This window comes from Trichechus manatus, unplaced genomic scaffold (genome assembly GCF_000243295.1).
Source record: "Trichechus manatus latirostris isolate Lorelei unplaced genomic scaffold, TriManLat1.0 scaffold00012, whole genome shotgun sequence".
Classification (NCBI taxonomy): domain Eukaryota; kingdom Metazoa; phylum Chordata; class Mammalia; order Sirenia; family Trichechidae; genus Trichechus; species Trichechus manatus.
The window spans coordinates 17,815,880-17,835,720 of NW_004443948.1; the positions used below are offsets into that span (position 1 = coordinate 17,815,880).

Sequence of the window (19,841 nt, forward strand, 5' to 3'; positions counted from 1 at the left end):
GCGCCGCTCCCTGGAGCTCGGCGGAGCGCGGCCGCCAGGGCCGGCGGAATCGCGAGGAGCCGGACGCTGCCTCCTGTGTCGCCGCCGCCGCGGGGGCCATGACCGTGGAGCAGAATGTGCTGCAGCAGCAGAGCGCGGCGCAGAAGGTAAGGCGAACCCGCGAGCTGCTTCCGACGTGCCGGCCTCGCCTCCGCTGCCCCGGGCTGCCTCCGCCGCCACCCACAGCTCTTACCCTTCGCCTTTGGTGGCGTCGCGCCCAGCGCTGGGTCGCGTGTGGGAAGCGAGGTGTAGTTAGCGTGTTTCTGTCCGCGTCCTTCTGCCGATTATTTTCCTTTAACTGACGGTGCAGGATATTGAGAACCACCTTCACATTCCTACACTCCTCTTCTTTATGCCTTCCTAATTAAACTTTTTTCTTGCTCTTTAAGAATAGCCAGTTGTCATTCCTCCTGAATTCGATTTGTATTTCGAAGGTAGGAGAATTCCAGGCCTGCTGTTTTGCAACGAGTCTCCACCAAAATTCAGTTGCCTGCTTTCAGGGACAGGTACATTGCCAGGTGGACTCTGGAGAAGTAGGGGGTTTGTTTGGTTCCTTTTCCTCTTTCTGATTCTTTTTTTTTTCTGATTATAGAAATTGTCCCTGAAGTAAGGAAATCTTTTGACCATGTTTGTTCCAGGAATCTTTTGCCCCCTAAGTTTGACCTTGTTCTACTCGTTACCCTTCCTCCTGCATCAGTCACACATTCACATGGTCACTCACTTAAAAAAATTAAAAAAAAAAAATCTTTTTTTTTCTTCCCCTGTTTGGGAAGCTTCAGATCTGTCAGAGTGGATAGACGCTCTCGTACTGTAGCTCTTGCTTTCAGAATCTTAAATGCACCATCACGGCTTGCACCATATCCTGAAGAGCAGTTGACCATGACTTAATTTTTTTTTTTTCCCGTCGTTTGGGTGAAAAGCATTTTGGGCCAAAGGGAAACATTGCCTTAGTTGTGTTGGAATTTTGGGGTCATTGAGGTTTACTGTGAGCCATCACCAAAGCTGTGTTTGGTTTGTCGGGGTGAGTAATGAGTGCCCCACCCCGCTGTAGTTTTTAGTCTAGCCGCTATCTCCTACCTGTGCTTGTTTAACTTTAGAATAAGGCCTACTTCTCTAACGTGGCCTAAGTATAAATTCACAGCCTGTTAAGTTTTTGCTTTGAGATTATTTTTAGAATTTTATAATAGTACTTGAGGTAATTGAAGATGCTAAAGAATTTTGGAAAGCAGGGATAGTGCGTTGTTATTTTAGGTACTTTGAGTAAGTTGTTTTTGAAACTTTTGTGTGTTAACTGTTACTGGTAAATTTAAAAGATGTATTGCAGACTGCAATTTACTTTATTTACGGTCAAATAATTCAAGATTTAATAGTAGGAATTTAAAACAGTTATCTCCTAAACCTTGTCTCTTCTATTTTGAATACATTAAACTTTAGTTTTTGACACCGAGTATGTCAGAAATGTAGGATCATGAGACCATATGAATACAAAACAATATTTAACAGGGTATCATTTTGTCTGTTATTGTCTTCAGTAGTGGATATTAGAGCCTGTTTATTTCAAAGTGGAAAAAGTAGTTCATATTTTTTACGTCTCTTCAGTTTGAACAATGGCAAGGAGTTTGTTCTTTTTTGCTTGACTTTGCCAGAAGTACATAGTATCAGAAAATGCAGGTCTTCGTGGTTCAGAGGTTTATGCATAAAATTGTAGAATCAAGAATCAAATTACTGAAAGTGATCTTGGCAGTTAAGTCCAATTTCTTAGTTTAGTGAACCCCCTCCTTACACAAAGGGAGTAGTAGTTATTCCAAAATATTACCATTTTGTGTGTGTGTGTGTTTTAGATTTTCATTGATATCAGGGAAATTTTTTTTGAGCAATGTAACACTTTTGTTTTTGTTGTTTGTTTTCAATGTTTATATACTACTACTTTGTTATCCTGTAGTAAAACTATTTTAAGAGTATTTATACGACTACAGATATTTTAAACCATCTCAGTTAACTTGACAGATTTAAATACACCAAGTTAGTTAACTAGGAGGTAGACTTCAGACTTTAGAAGAAAACAAAACTGAAACTCTCCATTTTCTCTTAGAAACTTTATGGAGTAGCAGTAAAAGGAAGGGTGTCCAGTGTGTATTGCACAGCCAGAATTTTAATCTGTTTTATGTTATCCTTAATTATAAATATATATATGTATATGTATGTATATATATATATAGAGAGAGAGAGAGAGAAAGAGAGAGTCTGTGTGTAACATTGTAAAATAAATAGCCATATTGTGATTGGAATGGTTTCCTATGTTTTCAAGATTTTTTTTTCTTCTAGAGGGATGTAAAAGAAATAACCTTTTTCTCAAAAAGCAAACTACACAAAACTTTTGTAGCTCTTTCATAGTTCACCTACAAAATAGCTTGTCACAATATAATATGAGAAGGCGAGTGGCTGTTTTGTGCCCCTTGATGTGTTCTTTGCTTGATTGCTGAAGTTTGGCCAAGGCAGAGACTTCTGGGACGTAATAGAATTGCAGAGAGCTGCTTTTCTTAGGTTTAGATGCTGTAAGGGAGGTAAATTTGGCTGCACATTAGTCACAATTAAATCTTGTGGTAATTTTGGTCTTGAACATGTATGTTCAGGCTTTGTGCTTGATTCCTACCTAAGTGGAGCATCCTTTGACAGGTCTTGGAAATTTGATACATAGATTCAAGTTTCAGATGAGGATTCTTAGGGCAGCATTAGCATTTGGTCCTAGGGACCAAATTAATTTATAGAGTACTCCACAATAAGCAGGATATGATTTACATTTAATACATGCATTTGAGTTGAATAAAATATAAAGTTCATGAGAACAGGCACTTTGCCTATTATGTTTCACCCTAGGGCTTATAGCAGTTCTTTGCACTGTTTTTTTTTTTTTTTTTTTTCTCCAGAAGCTGTCGAATCCATTCTGAGTTGAGGGGACGCCATGTGTGACAGAGTAGAATGGTGCTCCAGAGGGTTTTCAGTGGCTTATTTTTTGAGAGTAGATCATCAAGCCTTTCTTCAGAGAAGTCTCTGGGCTTGAACCTCCAACCTCCAGCCTTTTGATTTGCAGCCGAACATGTTAACTGTTTGCACCATGTGGGGCCACCATTGTAGGATTCAATAAATATTTGCTGAATGAAGTAATGAATGAATGGCTTCTAAAAGAAATGTGAATATCTTAGTTCTTTAACTGATTTGCGAGATTTAAAAATTATTGAGAAAGAATCAAAGCTCGAAACTGGAAAACTGTTAATTCTAGAAAAAGAGTACTGTGTGGTGGGAAGACATTACGACTGGGGTTAGATCTAGATCATTTTTCTGTGACCTTGAACAAGTCATTAAGTTCCTTTAAATCTACTTTTAAAGTCTTATAGTGTGATTAAACATGAGCAACTTCTTTATATCTGGGTGTTTCCAGTACAGCTAAGCAAGGATTTATTCTGGACAGGGAGGGTAAAAAAGAAATAGTACAGGTAGTCCTCGATTTATGACCTATTAAGTTACAGTGAGCTGCACTTATGACCCGCCGCACTTACAGCTCCTGGTTTTTTTTTTTCTTTTTGGACATCTTATCGTTAGTAATATGCTGCAGCGCCTATGGGCTATCGGAGTAGGTGTGAGAGTTACAGTAGCTCATAAAATGATTAGAAGGCTTTTTATGCTTTCCTGTGCTTTGGATTTGTTGAACGTAGGATTAGGTTGACCTGTTCAAGGTTGCTGACATGTGGCCATTTTTCACTTAAAAATTTAGATGTGGTTCAACCTAAGTGCTTGTTACTTTGAAGGTTTGGTGAATATGACTGTATTATATCAGGGCTGAGAACCTTATTTAGAGCAAGTTTTATATAATGTTTCCAGATTTTGCCTGTTGTCTTTGTAGGTTTTCTGACTCTTCCAGAGTCAATTTTCTAAATGTCTTATAGTTCTAGAAAATTAGCTAGAAAAGTTTCATTTAGATTTTCATATTTATTGGCCTGAACTTAAATCTGTGTATAGGTGGATATATGCCCTTTCTCATTCCTGTTTGTTTCCTTCTTAGTTATGATTGCCAGGTTGATCTGTTTTACCAGTCTTTCCAAAATTTAACTCAGTTTTTTTTTTTTTTAATCAATTTTGTTTTGTTTTCTAATTTATTAATTTTGGCTTTTTTCTTTAGTTTATAATTCCACCTTTCTATTCTTTTTAGTGTATTTTGTTCTTTTTGCTGCTGAAATTTGGTATTTAGTGAATTTACCATCATGTTTAATAATGAAAAACACTTCGGGCTTTGGATTTTCATCTAATTTTGTTACGGATTTGACTTTCTTTTTCTCATTTTTTTAAAGTTTTTTTTTAAACTTTTCAGTATATTTTTGAAGTCTTCTTTTAATTGTTCATTTCTAGATTTGTTAGACTGTGTTTAGAAAATGTGATTTGTAATGGTTTTATATGTTTATTAAGATCTTATTATGATCAAGTACATGAAGTTTTCATGAACATATGAAAAGAATATATATTCTCTAAAAGTTAGAGTTCTGTATATGTTAAATGAACATTTTGTGTTTATTTGAATATATCTTTTGTTTGTTTTCTTGATCTGTTAAATTCTGAGAGACATTGATGTCGCCCCTTTTAATGTGATTTCATCAAATTCTCTTTGTATTTCTAATGGCTCTAATTTGGAATTGTGTGTATTTACTTGTCTTTTAGTAGGATTCAGCCATTCACATATGTGGTGATAGATGATAAGTTTAATATTTTTATTGTTGTCTGATTTTCCAGTTTTTAGTCTTTTTCTCATTGTTTTGATGTATTGATCAAGTTTTCTTTGTTCACTTCCTCCACCCTTCATTTTTTTGTTCTCTGATAACTTGTTCACTTTCTCATTTCTGTTCTTTTACTTTTAAACAAATATATCTAAATGTAACTTTTCTGGTAACATCAAGAATTAATAACTAGTTTGCCCTCCTTCCCCTGCCCCCAATAAGATAAAACTTTTAGCATATTTTTACTTCTCACATTCCTGGTTTTGTTGAGATAATATGGAATTGTAATTCGAGATGATTAATTTTTATATTTCTTGAGGTATATTTCTTATATTTACTTTCCATTTTTTATATTTACAGACACATTATTAATAGCTAATTAGCTTTTTAAGAATTAGCTATTTAATTTTTACTTTTTTTCCGGTATTGTATAATACTGAAAATCTCTCTTTTTTTTTTTTCTTTTAAATAGATAAGCTGTTAACTCTCTGTGTAAGCTTTAAGATTTCCTCTTTGGTTTTAGAGTTCAGAAATTTCACCAGCATACATCTTTTAACAATCTTGCCTAGGATTTTTGATCTGAAAAACTTCAGTGTTTTTCTGAGGAAAAAATACATATTTTAAAATTGTTGCTTCTACTTTATTCTTTTTCTTCTTTGGTAAGTTGTATTATTTGAATTTTAGATACTATGGAAACCCTGGTGGCGTAGTGGTTAAGAGCTATGCCTGCTAACCAGAAAGTAGGCAATTCAGATTCACCAGGCGCTCCTTGGAAGCTCTATGGGGCAATTCTGCCCTGTCCTGTAGGGTTGTTATGAGTTGGAATCAACTCGACAGCAATGGGCTTGGTTTGATTCATCTCCCTTATTTCAAATTTTATTTTATAATTCTTATCTCCCTTTTTACTGTGTATAGTACGCTAAGTTTTTAGTCTAGATTAGTTTTGTAATGTGCATTCTATATTTAGTACTTCTGTAGGTGATCAGATACTTTTTTTGTTGTTTTAATATACAATTTTTAGTTGGTTCTGAGGTACACAGAATTGAGTTAATTATAACCATCGATTTGTGATTTGGAGCCCTAGTGGTGCAGTGGTTAAGAGCTATGGCTGCTGACCCAAAAGGTTGGCAGTTTGAATCCACTGGTCGCTCCTTGGAAACCCTGTGGGACAGTTCAACTTTGTCCTATAAGGTCGCTATAAGCTATTATATAAATATATACACACACCATTTTTTATTGAAAAGTTCATCCTGTTCCCATTGAACTGAAATCTTATCTTGCCTATACAAAAGTTTTATATAAAACCTTCTTTTTTTTACCTTGTCTCTATTCTATTCCATTATTCATTTTGCCTACTCCTGTGCCAGTGCCATCCTATCTTAATTTCTCTAGCTTCATAATAATCTCTAACGTCTTAATAATCTCTGATATCTTGAAAATGGAGCCCTGGTGGTGCAGTGGTTAAGAGGTCAGGCTGCTAACTAAAAGGACGGCACTTCAAATCCACCTGCCGCTCTTTGAAAACCTTATGGGGCAGTTCTGCTCTGCCCTGTTGGGTCCCTATGAATTGAAATTGACTTGACACCAACAGGTTTGTTTTTTTTTATCTTGAAAAGTAAGTCCCTTTTCTTTGTTCCTCTTCTTCAAAAATATCTTGGCACTTTGTTTTCTTTTGAAATTTTAGAATAGTTTTAGCAAGTTCTTCAAAAAACCGTATTTGAGTTTTTGATTTATTTCATTGAATCTATAGATCAATTTTGGGATTATTGATATCTTTATAGGGAGCTTTGGTGGCACAATGGTTAAGCTCTCTGCTTCTAACTGAAAAGTTGATGGTTCGAACCCACCAGCTCCGTGGGAGAAGAACCTGGCAATCTCATTCCATAAAGCTTATACTCAAGAAAACCCTATGGAGCAGTTCTCCTCTGTCTCATGGGGTCACTATGAGTCAAAAATTGACTCAGTGGCACCCAACAACAGCAGCAGCATCTTTATTATATTGGATCTTTCCATCCATGAGCTTAATATACGTCTGCTTTTATTTAGGTCTTCTTTAATATCTCTTATACAGTTTGTAATTTTATCTGTAGAATTGTTACACATCTTTTGTCACAGGTAGTTGATAATTTCTGATAACTATTACACATGGTAATTTTTTAAAATTGCCCTTTCTGATGATTTGTTTCTGGTGTGTACAAATGCAAATAACTTTTGTGTATCATTCTTATATCCAACCACCTTGTTCAACTTTACTATTCTAATAATTTTTCCAGAGATAATTTTGGATTTTCTTTGTAGAAGATTGTATTACGCATATGTAATGACAATTTTATTTATTTCCAATTTCTATGCCTGTAATTTCATTGTTTCTTGTTGCACTAGCTTAGACCGCTAATAAATGCTGATTACAAGTGATGATAGTGGCTATCTTTATTATATATTTTTTAATTACTAATTTTAAAGGGTGGACCTTTACTTTTGTATCTAATACACTTTAAAATATTTACATGTGAAAGTTGCATGAATTTCTTAAAGAACTAAAGAGTATAATTGTATTTTTGATTTTGGTTCCTGCATGTACTTTTTCCTTTGGGTCTTGGTGACCCTTGTGAAAGTTGTCACTTCCTAGGTTTCCTGGGATGGGAGATAGTTGGTTTGTTAGCCACTCTTCTGTCATCCTGGCTCCTGTAAAGTCGGGCAAGATCCTTCCTTTTTATCATGGGTCTTCCTCCATCTTCTTCTCCAGGGGTCAGCTTGGAGTCATTCATTTGTGCCCTGATGTACCTAGAGTTGTTATTGTTGTTAGTTGCCGTCAAGTTGATTCCAACTCATGATGACCCCGTGCGTAGGGATGGTTAAAGGATCTTTCTTCCTTTGATACTGTTGTTGTTGTTAGTTGCCATTGTGTTGGCTCTGACATGGCGACCTTATGTATAACATAGTGAAACATCTTTCAGTCCTACACCATTTCCGTGATCTTTGATGTGTTTGATTGTTATCCGTAGGTTTTCATTGGCTGTTTTCAAAAGTAGATGGCCAGATCTTTCTTCCCAGTCTGTCTTGGTCTGGAAGCTCTACTGAAACCTGTCCACCCTGGGTGACCCTGCGGTATTTGAAATACTGATGGCATAGCTTCCAGCATCAGAGCAACATGCAAATCACCACGGTGTGACAAAATGACAGATGGGTGGTAGACACTACAATACACTTTTGCTCTAATCCCATAGAACTGCTATAAGTACTGATCTGCACGAGTGGCCTGCCTTTTTTCTGCAAACATAACTGATGAGTATGGTACCATAGCTCATAATAATCACAGATTAATATATATGAAAGACCAAATTTGGCTTGTGAAAGACAGTTTAGGGATGTCACTATGCAATGTGAGCAAGTAGATTGTATGAAAAGTTGGATTTATAAAAGGACTGCTTGTATTTAATATTTTGGCGAACTTGTTTTAATTTCCAAGAATATTTTCTCTGTCATGGTGTCTTGTTTTACAAGTGCAGTAAATAATTTTTCGAAGTTTGCTTCTTTTTTTTTTTGGTCTTAATTAACTTTGAGTACAAACCATCTGCTTTATTTTTATTCTTGGATCCTTTGAGTTACTAAATATTTTTAAATGACCTAGTAATGTTTCTGTTGTCTCTTTAGCCTTGTCAGAACAGGTGTAGATCAGAGTTTCTTAACAGTGTGGTTTGTGCGCTATCTGTATTAGCTGTCGTGCTTGCTAAAAATGCAGATTTTTGTGCTTCACTCTAGACTCACTGTTTCTAGACTCAGAGTTGGGCTGGGGCATTCTTAACAATAATCAACTTCATTGGTTGCTATTTATTAGTATTTTACAAATGAGTGTGTCTTTAGCATTTGTGTCAGTTGAGTATAGTGGTTCTCCAGGGGTTGAATTATCATACTGCATCCAGTTTAGTAAGGGAGAGTCGGCTTTCTTTGACCACATAGAGTTTCTCATGTTTCAAGTGTTTTTCCCCATCAGTGCACTGACATGCTTTCTAGTTGAGGAGGAGATGTCTCCTCCCTCAGCCTTTCATGGCCAACATCTCTATGGAAACCTAAAGCTTCAGGTATGTAGGTGGGCACTTGTCCCACCACCCCCAGAGGGACAAATTTAGTCTTTTTTTAATTCATTGAATCACTACAGCAGGGAATTTGGAAACAATCAATTGTATGTTCTAAGGTTACAATCTTCCTGTTGTTTCTTTTCTTTTTGTTGTATGTCTGTGTGTGTGTGAATCATTCTGAAAGCTTGTTTTAAAAATTGTGAAATATTACATATGAAAACTTATGATTTTTTAAAAATAATAAAAAATATATATACATATATGTGTGAATATATGAGTATATGTATGTCTGTGTATGTATACATATACAGATATCTATATAGATGTCTGTATATGTATGTATATGGAGCCCTGGTGGCGCAGTGGTTAAGAGCTCGGCTGTTAACCAAAAGATTGGCAGTTCAAATCCACCAGTGGCTCCTTGGAAACTCTTCAGGGCAGTTCTGCCCTTTCCTGTGGGGTTGCTATGAGTTGGAATCTACTTGATGGCAACGAGTTTGGTTCGTTTTTTTGTTTTTATATGTATATATACAACGTTGTTACTTGCCATTGAATCTATTCCAACTCATGGTGACCCCACGTGTGCAGAGTAGATCTGCTCCATAGGGTTTTCAAAGCTGTGAACTTTCAGAAGCAGATTGCCAGGGCTGTCTTCTGAGGTGCCTTTGGGTGGATTTGAACTGCCAGCCTTTCACCTAGTAGTCTAGCGCTTAACCATTTGTGCCACCTAGTTTTGTATATGTATGCATACGTATGTACGTAAGCATAGATATATATATAAGCACTATATATAGACATGCTATATATATATATATATATACATACATACACTATATACACGCACACACATAAACACAGGTGATCTGCTTCAGGAAAGATTACAGCCAAGAATACCCTATGGGACAATTCTACCCTGTCGTATGGCGTCACTGTGAGTCGAAATCGACTCAGTGGCACCCAACAACAACAACAGCCCTTTGTAGCACCCTGGACATGAAGTAGTATATATTATTATCCCCGAAGTTTCCTTTGTGCCTCAGCCAAACTGTTCTCTCTTCCATACTTCAATAGCCACTATCTTTTTTCAAATTAATGTTACAGTGGTATAATTTACATAAAATGAATGTACCCATTTAGAGCGTGTATTTTGATAATTTTGGCATATAGATAATTTCCAGCACTCCAAAAAGTTCCTTATATCCTGTCTTGTTCAATAATCCTACCATTCCCAATCTAGGTAGCCACTAATATGACTTCTCTCTCTGTATATCAGTTTGAGTGTTTTAGATCAATCAAAATTTCTTTGTATCTGGCTTCTTTCTCTCAGTAAAATATTTCTGTGATTCAGCCATGTTGTTGCATGTATCAGTAGTTCCTTTTTATTACTGAGTAATATTTCATTGTATGAATATTCCTTAGTTTGTATATCCATGCACTTGATGGTGGACTTTTGGGTTGTTTCCAGTTTTGCCTATTATGAATAATGCTGCTACATGTACATTCATGGGCAAGTTTTTGAGTAGACATATATTTGCCTTTCTCTTGTGCAGATATGTAGGAATGGAACTGTTATAAGATATTGCTGAACTGTTACCAAAGTAGTGTATATTCCTGTCAGCAGTGTATGGTAGTTCCAGTTGGTTGACATTCTTGTCTATACTTGGTATTGTCAGCCTTTTAAGTTTTAGCCATTTTAGTGTGTATGTAGTTGCATCATATGTAGTTTTAATTTGCATTTCCCTAATAATTAGTGGTGTTGAGCATCTTTCACATGCTTATTGGCCATTTTTAGATTTTTTTTAATATTGCATTTCATAAATTATCCAGTTTCACATTCTCAGTAGGACTAAGAATAAGGATAGCTGCCTGGTCTTTCAAGTCTGAAAATGGCAAGAAAGTCACAGATGTAGCTAAAGGTAAAGCACTTCAGGACCAATCACTATTATGTTCACCAAATTAAGTAGCATAATTTGGCCTTCATTTTATTTTTCTGAAACTACTGCCTGACAGAAAGACTCATTGCTGAAGAATGAAAACTCTTTTCTTCTTTATGCCTGAAACTAAGCATTAAAGTTATCTGGAGAACAAGGTCTCTTTAATAATTAATTGATTACCCACAGGGAAATCCTTTATGATGCATATTTTATTACACAGAGTACAAAAATACCTTCACACTTTGGTTGGTTTGGCAGTTTGGAAAGAATGAGGACCAATGGAAGGAGTAGGATGAGCTATGGAGACGTAAACAGATTAGGCAGAGAAAGACTTTTCTTACAGATGCTGGTCCATCGGAGAACAAGGAAGAGATGATCCTGATTTGAGCTGGAAAAGAAAACACTCTGTTGTTGCTCTTCAGCCTGGCAGTTGTGTGGGTGGAGTGGGGACGAGGGGCTCTAGGCCATCAGGGCAGAATTGGCCACAGAGCTGAGATCGCTGCCTACTTAGTGAAGCAGGATAGATTTGTGGGGAGGTGTATGGAGAGAGGAACCAGAAACGATGAGTCATAAGTGGTCAGGACCTTTGCTGTGGTGACACCAATGTGAGAACCAGCTGTAATCTCACCTTTGCACAAATTTATGAGTCTTAATTTGTACCAGAAAACATGCAAAATCAAATGTCACAGTTCCGTTGAGGTGGAGCTACAGAAATAAGTTTGGGCTGGAGATCTGGGGCTTGCCGTGTCTTCCACGGAGGCTCTGAGTTGTGTCTGGGTGTCTCAGCAAGAATGCCCCTGGAGTCCTCCCATGAAGCCTTGGTGAAAGGCTTTGGGGCAGGACAGGCCATAGGAGAAGAAGATTGAAAGGAAGTGAGAAGTTGTCCACTGAGTACAGTTTAAAATTCCCAGTCTTTGAAGGGAAGAGGCAGCTCTGCACAGGCTGCCTGGGGATAGTGTACCTATTCTGGTGCTATCATACACATTCCCAGAACTGAATCCTGGGCTTCCTCAGCAATGGGGCTGGGACTTCAAGCAGTGTTAAGACTGTAGAACTAACAGAACAGACCTTTCCTTCCATCAGGGGGAAGGCACCAGTGACCTGAGCATGTACGGTACGGCCTGGGTAGGTGAAGGCAGCACACGGAAAGGCCAGGGTCAGCACTGTGGTGTATAGTGGGTAGGAGACCAGGCCTCTGGGGACACAGGAATTAGAACAGCCCCCTCAGATCATAGGGTTCCCACTCAAGGAGATGTGGTCCTATAGCTTCATGAGTGTTGGTTGGATTTAGTGTTGCCATTAGCTTGCTCTTGGCGATCCGGTGTTGGCTTGGGCAAACTCCAGCCTCAGGGCCTGTGGTTCTCAGATGGAAGCCACTGCCTTTCTAACCATTCTTGGCCACTTTTGCGACACAAGCATGATCAGGGATTCTTCATAGCCCTCGAGTTCTCTGGGCTTAATGTCCACAAGGAGATGTATGAGTAACAACATCTAGGCTCCTCGTCCTTCACTTTTTTCCCCTCTCTCATGCCAGTGCCAGTGCTGTGTTGCACTGAGCTACTAACCCAAAGGCTGGGAGTTTGAACCCACCCAGTGGTGCCTTGAAAGAAAGGCCTGGTGATCTGCTTCCATAAAGATTACAGCCAAGAAAACCCTATGGAGCAGCTCTACTCTGTAACACATGGGGTCGCCATGAGTTGGGATTGACTCTACAGCAGTGGGTTATAGTTTACAGGTCTTTGCATATCTTTTATTAGAATTAATGCTTTTTAATACTGTAGTAAATGATATTTTTGTTTAGTTTTATACTAGAATTGTTCTTTGCTTGAATAGAAAACAGTTGGTTTTTGTGTATTGAATTTCTATCTTCTGACCTTGTTAAATTCACTTAGTAGTTCTAGTAGTTTTCTTTTATGTAGATTCCATAGTTTTTCTTTTTAATAATGTATAATATCATGCTGTTTGTAACACATCCTGTACTTTATTTACAACCTTCATGTGATTTTTTTCTTTGTTTTTATTGCACTCTCTGAGGTCTCTTGTAAAATGTTGAATAGGCGTGGTGATAACATACATCTTTGCCTTGCTCCTGATTTTATGTGGAAAGCAGTTTTTTACCATTAAGAGTGATGTTAGCTACAGGTTTTTTTGTAGATGTTCTTTTAAAGGTTGAAGTTTCCTGCTATTCCTTCATTGCAAATATTTTGTTAAAGATTTTTGTGTTGTAGTATGTTTAACAGGAGCCCTGGTGGCGCAGTGGTTAAGAGTTTGGCTGCTAACCGAAAGGTCGGTGGTTCCAACCCACTAGCCTCTCCATGGGAGAAAGATGTGGTAGCCTGCTTCTGTAAAGATTACAGCTTAGAAAACCCTATGGGACAGTTCTACGCTGTCCTGTAGGGTTATAATGAGTTGGAATCGACTTAATGACATTTTTTTTTTTTTTAAAGTACATTTATACTTCTGGATGTACCGCAACTTAACATTTCTACTGTTGATAAACTATTTGGTTATCTTTTTATATGTTTATGGACCACTGTGGTTCTTGTCTGTGAAATTCACATTTGCTTCTCATTCTTTTGGATTGTTTTTTTCCTTTAGATTTGAGGGAGTTCTTTATATTATAGGTACTACTTTTTTCCCTAGTTAATATATTTTTCAGGTATCTTTTCCCAATTTGGACTTGTCTGTTTATTCACTTTATGGTGCCTTTGTTGAATAGGAGTGTTTAGTTTTAATTTAGTCTCACATATAGTTTGTTTCCCCATGCACCTGTCAGTTTATCGCACTGTGGTGGCTTGCATGTTCCTGGAGCTATGCCACTGGTATTTCAAATACCAGCAGGGTCACCGCTGGCAGATAAACTTCAGTGGAGCTTCCAGACAAAGACAGACTAGGAAAAAGGACCTGGCAGTCTACTTCTAGAAAAATTGGCCACTGAAAACCATATGAATAGCAGCAGAACATTGTGTAATATAGTGCTGGAAGATGAGTCCTTCAGGTTGGAAGGCACTCAAATACGACTGAGGAAGAGCTGCCTCCTCAAAGTGGAGTCGACCTTAATGACGTGAATGGAGTCAATAAAAAGACAGGAAAGAAAGAAAAGATCAAATGGATTGAGAAGAGACTCTGATGCTTGCTCTTGAATGTCGAGTAGTTTAAGTGAAAGGAAGAAATGAAGTAAAAGAGCTGAACAGAAGATTTCAAAGGGCAGCTTGTGAAGACAAAATAAAGTATTACAATAAAATGTGCCAAGACCTGGAGTCAGAAAACCAAAAGGAAGAACACGCTCAGCATTTCTCAAGCTGAAAGAACTGAAGAAAAAAATTCAAGCCTCGAATTGCAATACTGAAGGATTCTATGGGGGAAAATATTGAACAATGCAGGAAGCATCAAAAGCAGATGGAAGAACACACAGAGTCACTGTACCAAAAAAGAATTGATCGATAGTCAACCATTTCAGGAGGTAGCTAATGATAAGAAACTGATGGTACTGAAGGAAGAAGTCCAAGCTGCACTGAAGGGAATGACAAAAAACAGGGCTCCAGGGATTGACAGAATACCAATTGAGACGCTTCAGCAAATGGATGCAGCACTGCAAGTGCTCCCTCGTCTATATGAAGAAATTTGAAAGACAGCTTACTGGCCTACCAGCTCGAAGAGATCTACATTTGTGCTCATTCCAAAGAAAGGTAATCCATCAGAATGCGGAAATTATTGAACAATATCATTAATATCTCACACATGTAAAATTTTGCTGAAGATAATTCAAAACTGGTTACAGCAGTACATCAACAGGGAACTGCCAGAAATTCAAGCCAGATTCAGAAGAGGAAGTGGAATAAGGGATATCATTGCTGATGTCAGGTGGATCTTGGCTAAAAGCAGAGAATACCAGAAAAATGCTTACTTGTGTTTGATTGACTATGCAAAGGCATTCAACTGTGTGGGTCATAACAAATTATGGATAACATTGTGAAGAGTGGGAATTCCAGAACACTTGATTGTGCTCATGCGAAACCTGTACATAGACCAAGAGGCAGTCATTCGAACAGAACAAAGGTATACTGCATGATTTAAAGTCAGGAAAGAGGTACATCGAGGTTGTATCCTTTCACCATATATATTCAGTCTGTATGCTAAGCAGATAATCTGAGAAGATGGACTATATGAAGAAGAACATGACATCAGGATTGGAGGAAGACTCATTAACAACCTGCATTATGAAGATGACACAGCGTTGCTTGCTGAAAGTGAAGACTTGAAGCACTTACTCATGAAGAGCAACAACCACAGCTTTTGGTATGGATTGCAAACCTCAACGTAAAGAAAACAAAAATCCTCACAACTGGACCAGTAAGCAGCATCATGATAAACAGAGAAAGTATTGAAGTAGTGAAGGATTTCATTTTACTTGGATCCACAATCAACACCCATGGAAGCAGCAGTCAAGAAGAAATCAAACGATGTATTGCATTGGGGAAATCTGCTGCAAAAGACCCCTTTAAAGTGTTGAAAAGCAAAGATGTGACTTTGAGGACTAGGGTGTACCTGACTCAAGCGAGGCTATTTTCAGTCATCTCATAGGCATACGAAAAGTGGACAGTGAATAAGGAAGACTGAAGAATCGACGCCTTTGAATTATTGCATTCGTGAAGAATATTGAATATACCATGGACTGCCAGAAGAAGTACAACCAGAATGTCCTTACAAGCAAAGATGGTGAGACTATGTCTCTGCATACTTTGGACATATTATTAGGAGGGACCAGTCCCTGGAGAAGGACATCATGCTTGGTAGAATAGAGGGTCAATGAAAAAGAGGAAGACCCTTAACAAGATGGATTGACACAATGGTTGCAGCAGACACAATAGCTACAGCAGTGGACTCAAGCATAACAATGATTGTGAGGATGGTGCAGGATCAGGCAGCATTTCATTCTGTTACACATAGGGTTGCTATGAGTCAGAACTGACTCGATGAGTCAGAACTGACTCGAAGGCACCTACAACATAGGTTGTTAATGAGGCAGAACTCAATCTACAAGATTAGATTGTGTCATAAGTCAGTCTCTTTTGAGATATAAAGGAGAGAAGCAAGCAGAGAAACATGGGGACCTCATTACCACCAAGAAAGAAGTGCCAGAAGCATCGCATCCTTTGGACTCAGGGTCCCTGCCCTGAAGCTCCTTGACAGGAAGATTGATCACAAGGACCTTCCCCCAGAGCTGACAGAGAAAGACTTCCACTGGAGCTGGCACCCTGAACTGGAACTTCTAGTCTACTCGACTCTGAGAGAATATACATCTGTTAAAGCCATCCACTTGTGGTATTTCTGTTATAGCAGTACTAGATAACTAAAGACAGTGCCAAATATTATTTATTAGAAGCTTGTGAGTGCTTTACTTCATGAACATATCTCAGAGCCTAGACAGGAGAGTAGTGTATTGCTGTGCAGTGTGATAACTGCTTTTGCTGTCACTATAAACCAATATTATTATACTGGACTAATAATTGTGTTATAATTATTGTAGTCCTTCGTAGGATTATTGTACTTTGTTGTGGTGAAAGTTTTAAACCTTTTTCAAGTGTGCTGCCAGCATTTTTAGTATTTGAATGTATATTATAGACATAAAGAAGTTGAGAATTATTGGGTAAGAAGATAGTAAGTAACAAGTAGGTCTAGATATTGGACAAGAATTTTGTGAGCTTATAGCCTTTTGCTGTGTGAACTTTAACCAAAATCACCAAACCTGTTGCTGTCGAGTCTATTCCGACTCATAGTGACTCTATAGGACAGAGTAGAACTGTCCCATAGGGTTTCCAAGGCTGTAATCTTTACAGAAGCAGACTGCCACAGCTTTCTCCTGTGGAGCGGCTGGTGGGTTCGAACTGCTGACCTTTCAGTTAGCATCCAAGTGCTTAACCTCTGCACCGCCAGGGCTCCTGGTGTGTGAACTTTGAGCACGTATTTTTAAACTATTTTCATTTGAGCTATACAGTATGGTAAACATTTGGTTGCTAATACCGTATACTGTGTTTTCATTTCTTAACTGTAGGAATTTTCCAATGTTAGTCCTCAATTTTCTGCTTTATTCTTTGTAAGCTCTATCTTTGAGATAGCATGTATTTCCTGAGTCCTTTGTGTTTGCTGTGAGTTGAAAATGACTTGATGGCAATAGGTGTATGTTCATTTATTCCAAGTTTGTATATTCAAAGTAAATTTAATTTTGCATTCTCACATAAACTCTAGTTTCAGATTTTCAACTGCCTGCTATAGATTTCTGCTTAAATATCCAATCATCAGTCTGTACCTTGTCCATCCATTCATCCATTTATTTTTTGTTTTAAGCAGCTTAAAAAACAAGACACAAAAAGCTTACAGTTTGGTGGTGGTGGGAGACAGAAATGCACATGTCATTAGAAGTTAAGGAAGTGCTGATAGAGGATAGTGGTAGAACCAAGGAGAGACTGGATAATTGTATCCAGGAAGAATAAGAAATGCTTCATAGAGGAGGTAATGGTTGAAATGAACTGTTGGAGATATGTATGTGGATTAAAAGTATTCCAGGCAAACAGAAGCCTGTGAGCAAGGACAAAAAACACAAAATACTTTGGTGTATTCTGTTATCTACCAGTAGCTTGTTAACCATAGGGCAAGGGGCTGTGGTGGCGCCATGGTTAAGCACTTCACTACTAACTGGGAGATTCACCATTTGAACCCACCCAGAGGCTCTGGGGGAGAAGGACCTGGTGATCTGCTCCCATAAAGATTATAGCCTAGAAGACCCTATGGGGCAGTTCTACTCTGTCACATAGGGTCCCTATAAGTTGAAATCGACTCAACGGCACCTAATAACAACAACAACAACCATAAGGCATGTAATGTTATATAGAAGTAGAAAGGACTAGAGAGTTATGCTGGGGCTAGATCATGTATGGAATACTAAGAGGTTGGAATTTATTATGTAGGGAATGGAAAGATTTAAGCTGGAATGCTGTGATTGGACTTGAATTTTACTTATAAATGTGGTCACAAAGTAACAACTTTTTTGTCTTGTTTATATATAGGACAATTTAATTCATAATAAAAGACAATGATTTAAGTTTTATGAACATGTAATTTTTTTTTAAATGAAGCTGAAGTTAACTTTACCTATTACAAGTTTTGATTTTTTTTTCAATTAGCAGCATATTCTAATGGGTTTAACACATTTATTTTTGAGTGGTGTGATGCTTTAGTGCCTGCAAACACTTGTAATAGGGTTTTATATTAACTTCATCATTTCACGATAATTCTAGAGAGATTTGCTTGGAAGCCATTGTCCAGATGCTGGATGATTAGTGGTAAGGTTTTAACTCATTGCGTCTTGTTGAATAGCCTTCAGAATGAACTTACTGGATTTATACTATATGCTAAAATTTGAAAGTCTAATTCAATGGATATTCTTATTCAGTGAGAAATAATGTCCACATTCTGGCTTGGTGATAGTTTTACTTTGCAATGATAAGTTAGAATTTATGACTGAAAACAAAATTGACTTAGCTATATAATTTAGGTGGCTCTTCTCACCTAGTGCTACTTATTTTTCAAATATTCATATATGGCAACATAATTTTTAAAATTATGGAAGTTTACACTTTTCCAAGGATGTGGCTACATTAAGCTACATAATAAAATAAAACAATTACGATGAAGTTGCTGTCTTAGTTATCTAGTGCTGCTATAACAGAAATACCACAAGTGGATGGCTTTAACAAAGAGAGATTTATTCTCTCACAGTCTAGGAGGCTAGAAGTCCGAATTCAGGGTGCCAGCTCTTTCTGTCTCTCTCTGTTCTGGGGGAAGGTCTTTGTCATCAATCTTGCCGGGTTGAGGATCTTCTCAGTGCAGGGACCCTGGGTCCAAAGACACACTACTCTCCTGGTTCTTGTTTCTTGGTGGTATGAGGTCCCTGTGTCTCTCTGCTTGCTTCTCTCTTTTGTATCTCAAAAGAGATTGATTGAAGACACAGCCTAATCTTGTAGGTTGAGTCCTACCTCATAAACACAACTGCTGCTGATCCCGCCTCATTAACATCTTAGAGGTAGGATTTACAACATAGGAAAATCACATCAGATGACAAAATGGTGGACAGTCACACAATACTGGGAATCATGGACTAGCCAAATTGACACACATTGTTGGGGGACACAATTCAATCCATAACAGTTGCTATTCATGGAAAATGTCTAATTTCCTTTTCTTTATATAAAAATCATAACAGGAACATTTTTCAACATCAGATAATTAGTGGCAAGAAAACAATGATTTTTGCAACATGTTCAAACCAGCGCCTTTTGGAAATTCTTTTGTAGGTATTCTACAAAGATTAACTGTGTTTATAATTTCATTTGGAAGAATAAATTGCCACAGAGCAGTTGCTTTAGGTATAGTGTCTTGTATTTTTAATGGATTAGTATTATGTTCTCAATTTTGTAATCTTATGCACTTGTTTCTTTTTAGTTTGGGGAGCAGAGCTTTTATGGAACTATTTAAATGGGAAACACACTTATAGTTGATACTGTACTTCTTGCAGGTGATTTGGAGTGCAGTATATAATTTTCGCTGTACCTTTCCAGGCATCCCTGCCATCACTTCTAAAGATGAGTATTTGTACCAGAGCTGTTTTACTCCGTATTCGAATAGTAATTCATGTTTATTTGTTTTTGCTTGGTTTTTCCAAAAAAAATATGAGCAATAAAGGTATTCCAATACAAAAGTTGTACTCTGGTGCTTACCAGTATGATTTGGAAATCAGGTAGACCCAGGTTCAAATGTCAGCTCTGCTGCTTTCTCTTTGTATGGTTGAGGTAGGTCAGTAGTCTTTTTTTTTTTTTTTAAATTAATTATTTTATTGTACTTAAGGTGAAGGCTTACAGAACAAATAGTTTCTCATGAAACGGAAGCACACATGTTGTTTTATGACATTGGTTAACAACCCCACAACATATCAACCCTCTGACTTCTCAACCTTTTTTTTTTTT

The 19,841-nt window shown here is 37.6% G+C and overlaps 1 protein-coding gene across 3 annotated transcripts in view; it reads left to right on the forward strand.

The window, feature by feature from the left end:
* The first annotated feature begins 6 nt into the window (after positions 1 to 6).
* USP25 (ubiquitin specific peptidase 25) overlaps positions 7 to 19,841 on the forward strand; it is a 157,148-nt gene continuing 137,313 nt past the window's right edge. For all 3 annotated transcript variants that reach the window (XM_023726642.1, XM_012554132.2, XM_004371346.2), the window contains exon 1: positions 7 to 146. In XM_023726642.1, the coding sequence (XP_023582410.1) occupies positions 99 to 146 (48 nt within the window). In that variant the 5' untranslated portion in view covers positions 7 to 98. The remainder of the gene's footprint in view (positions 147 to 19,841) is intronic.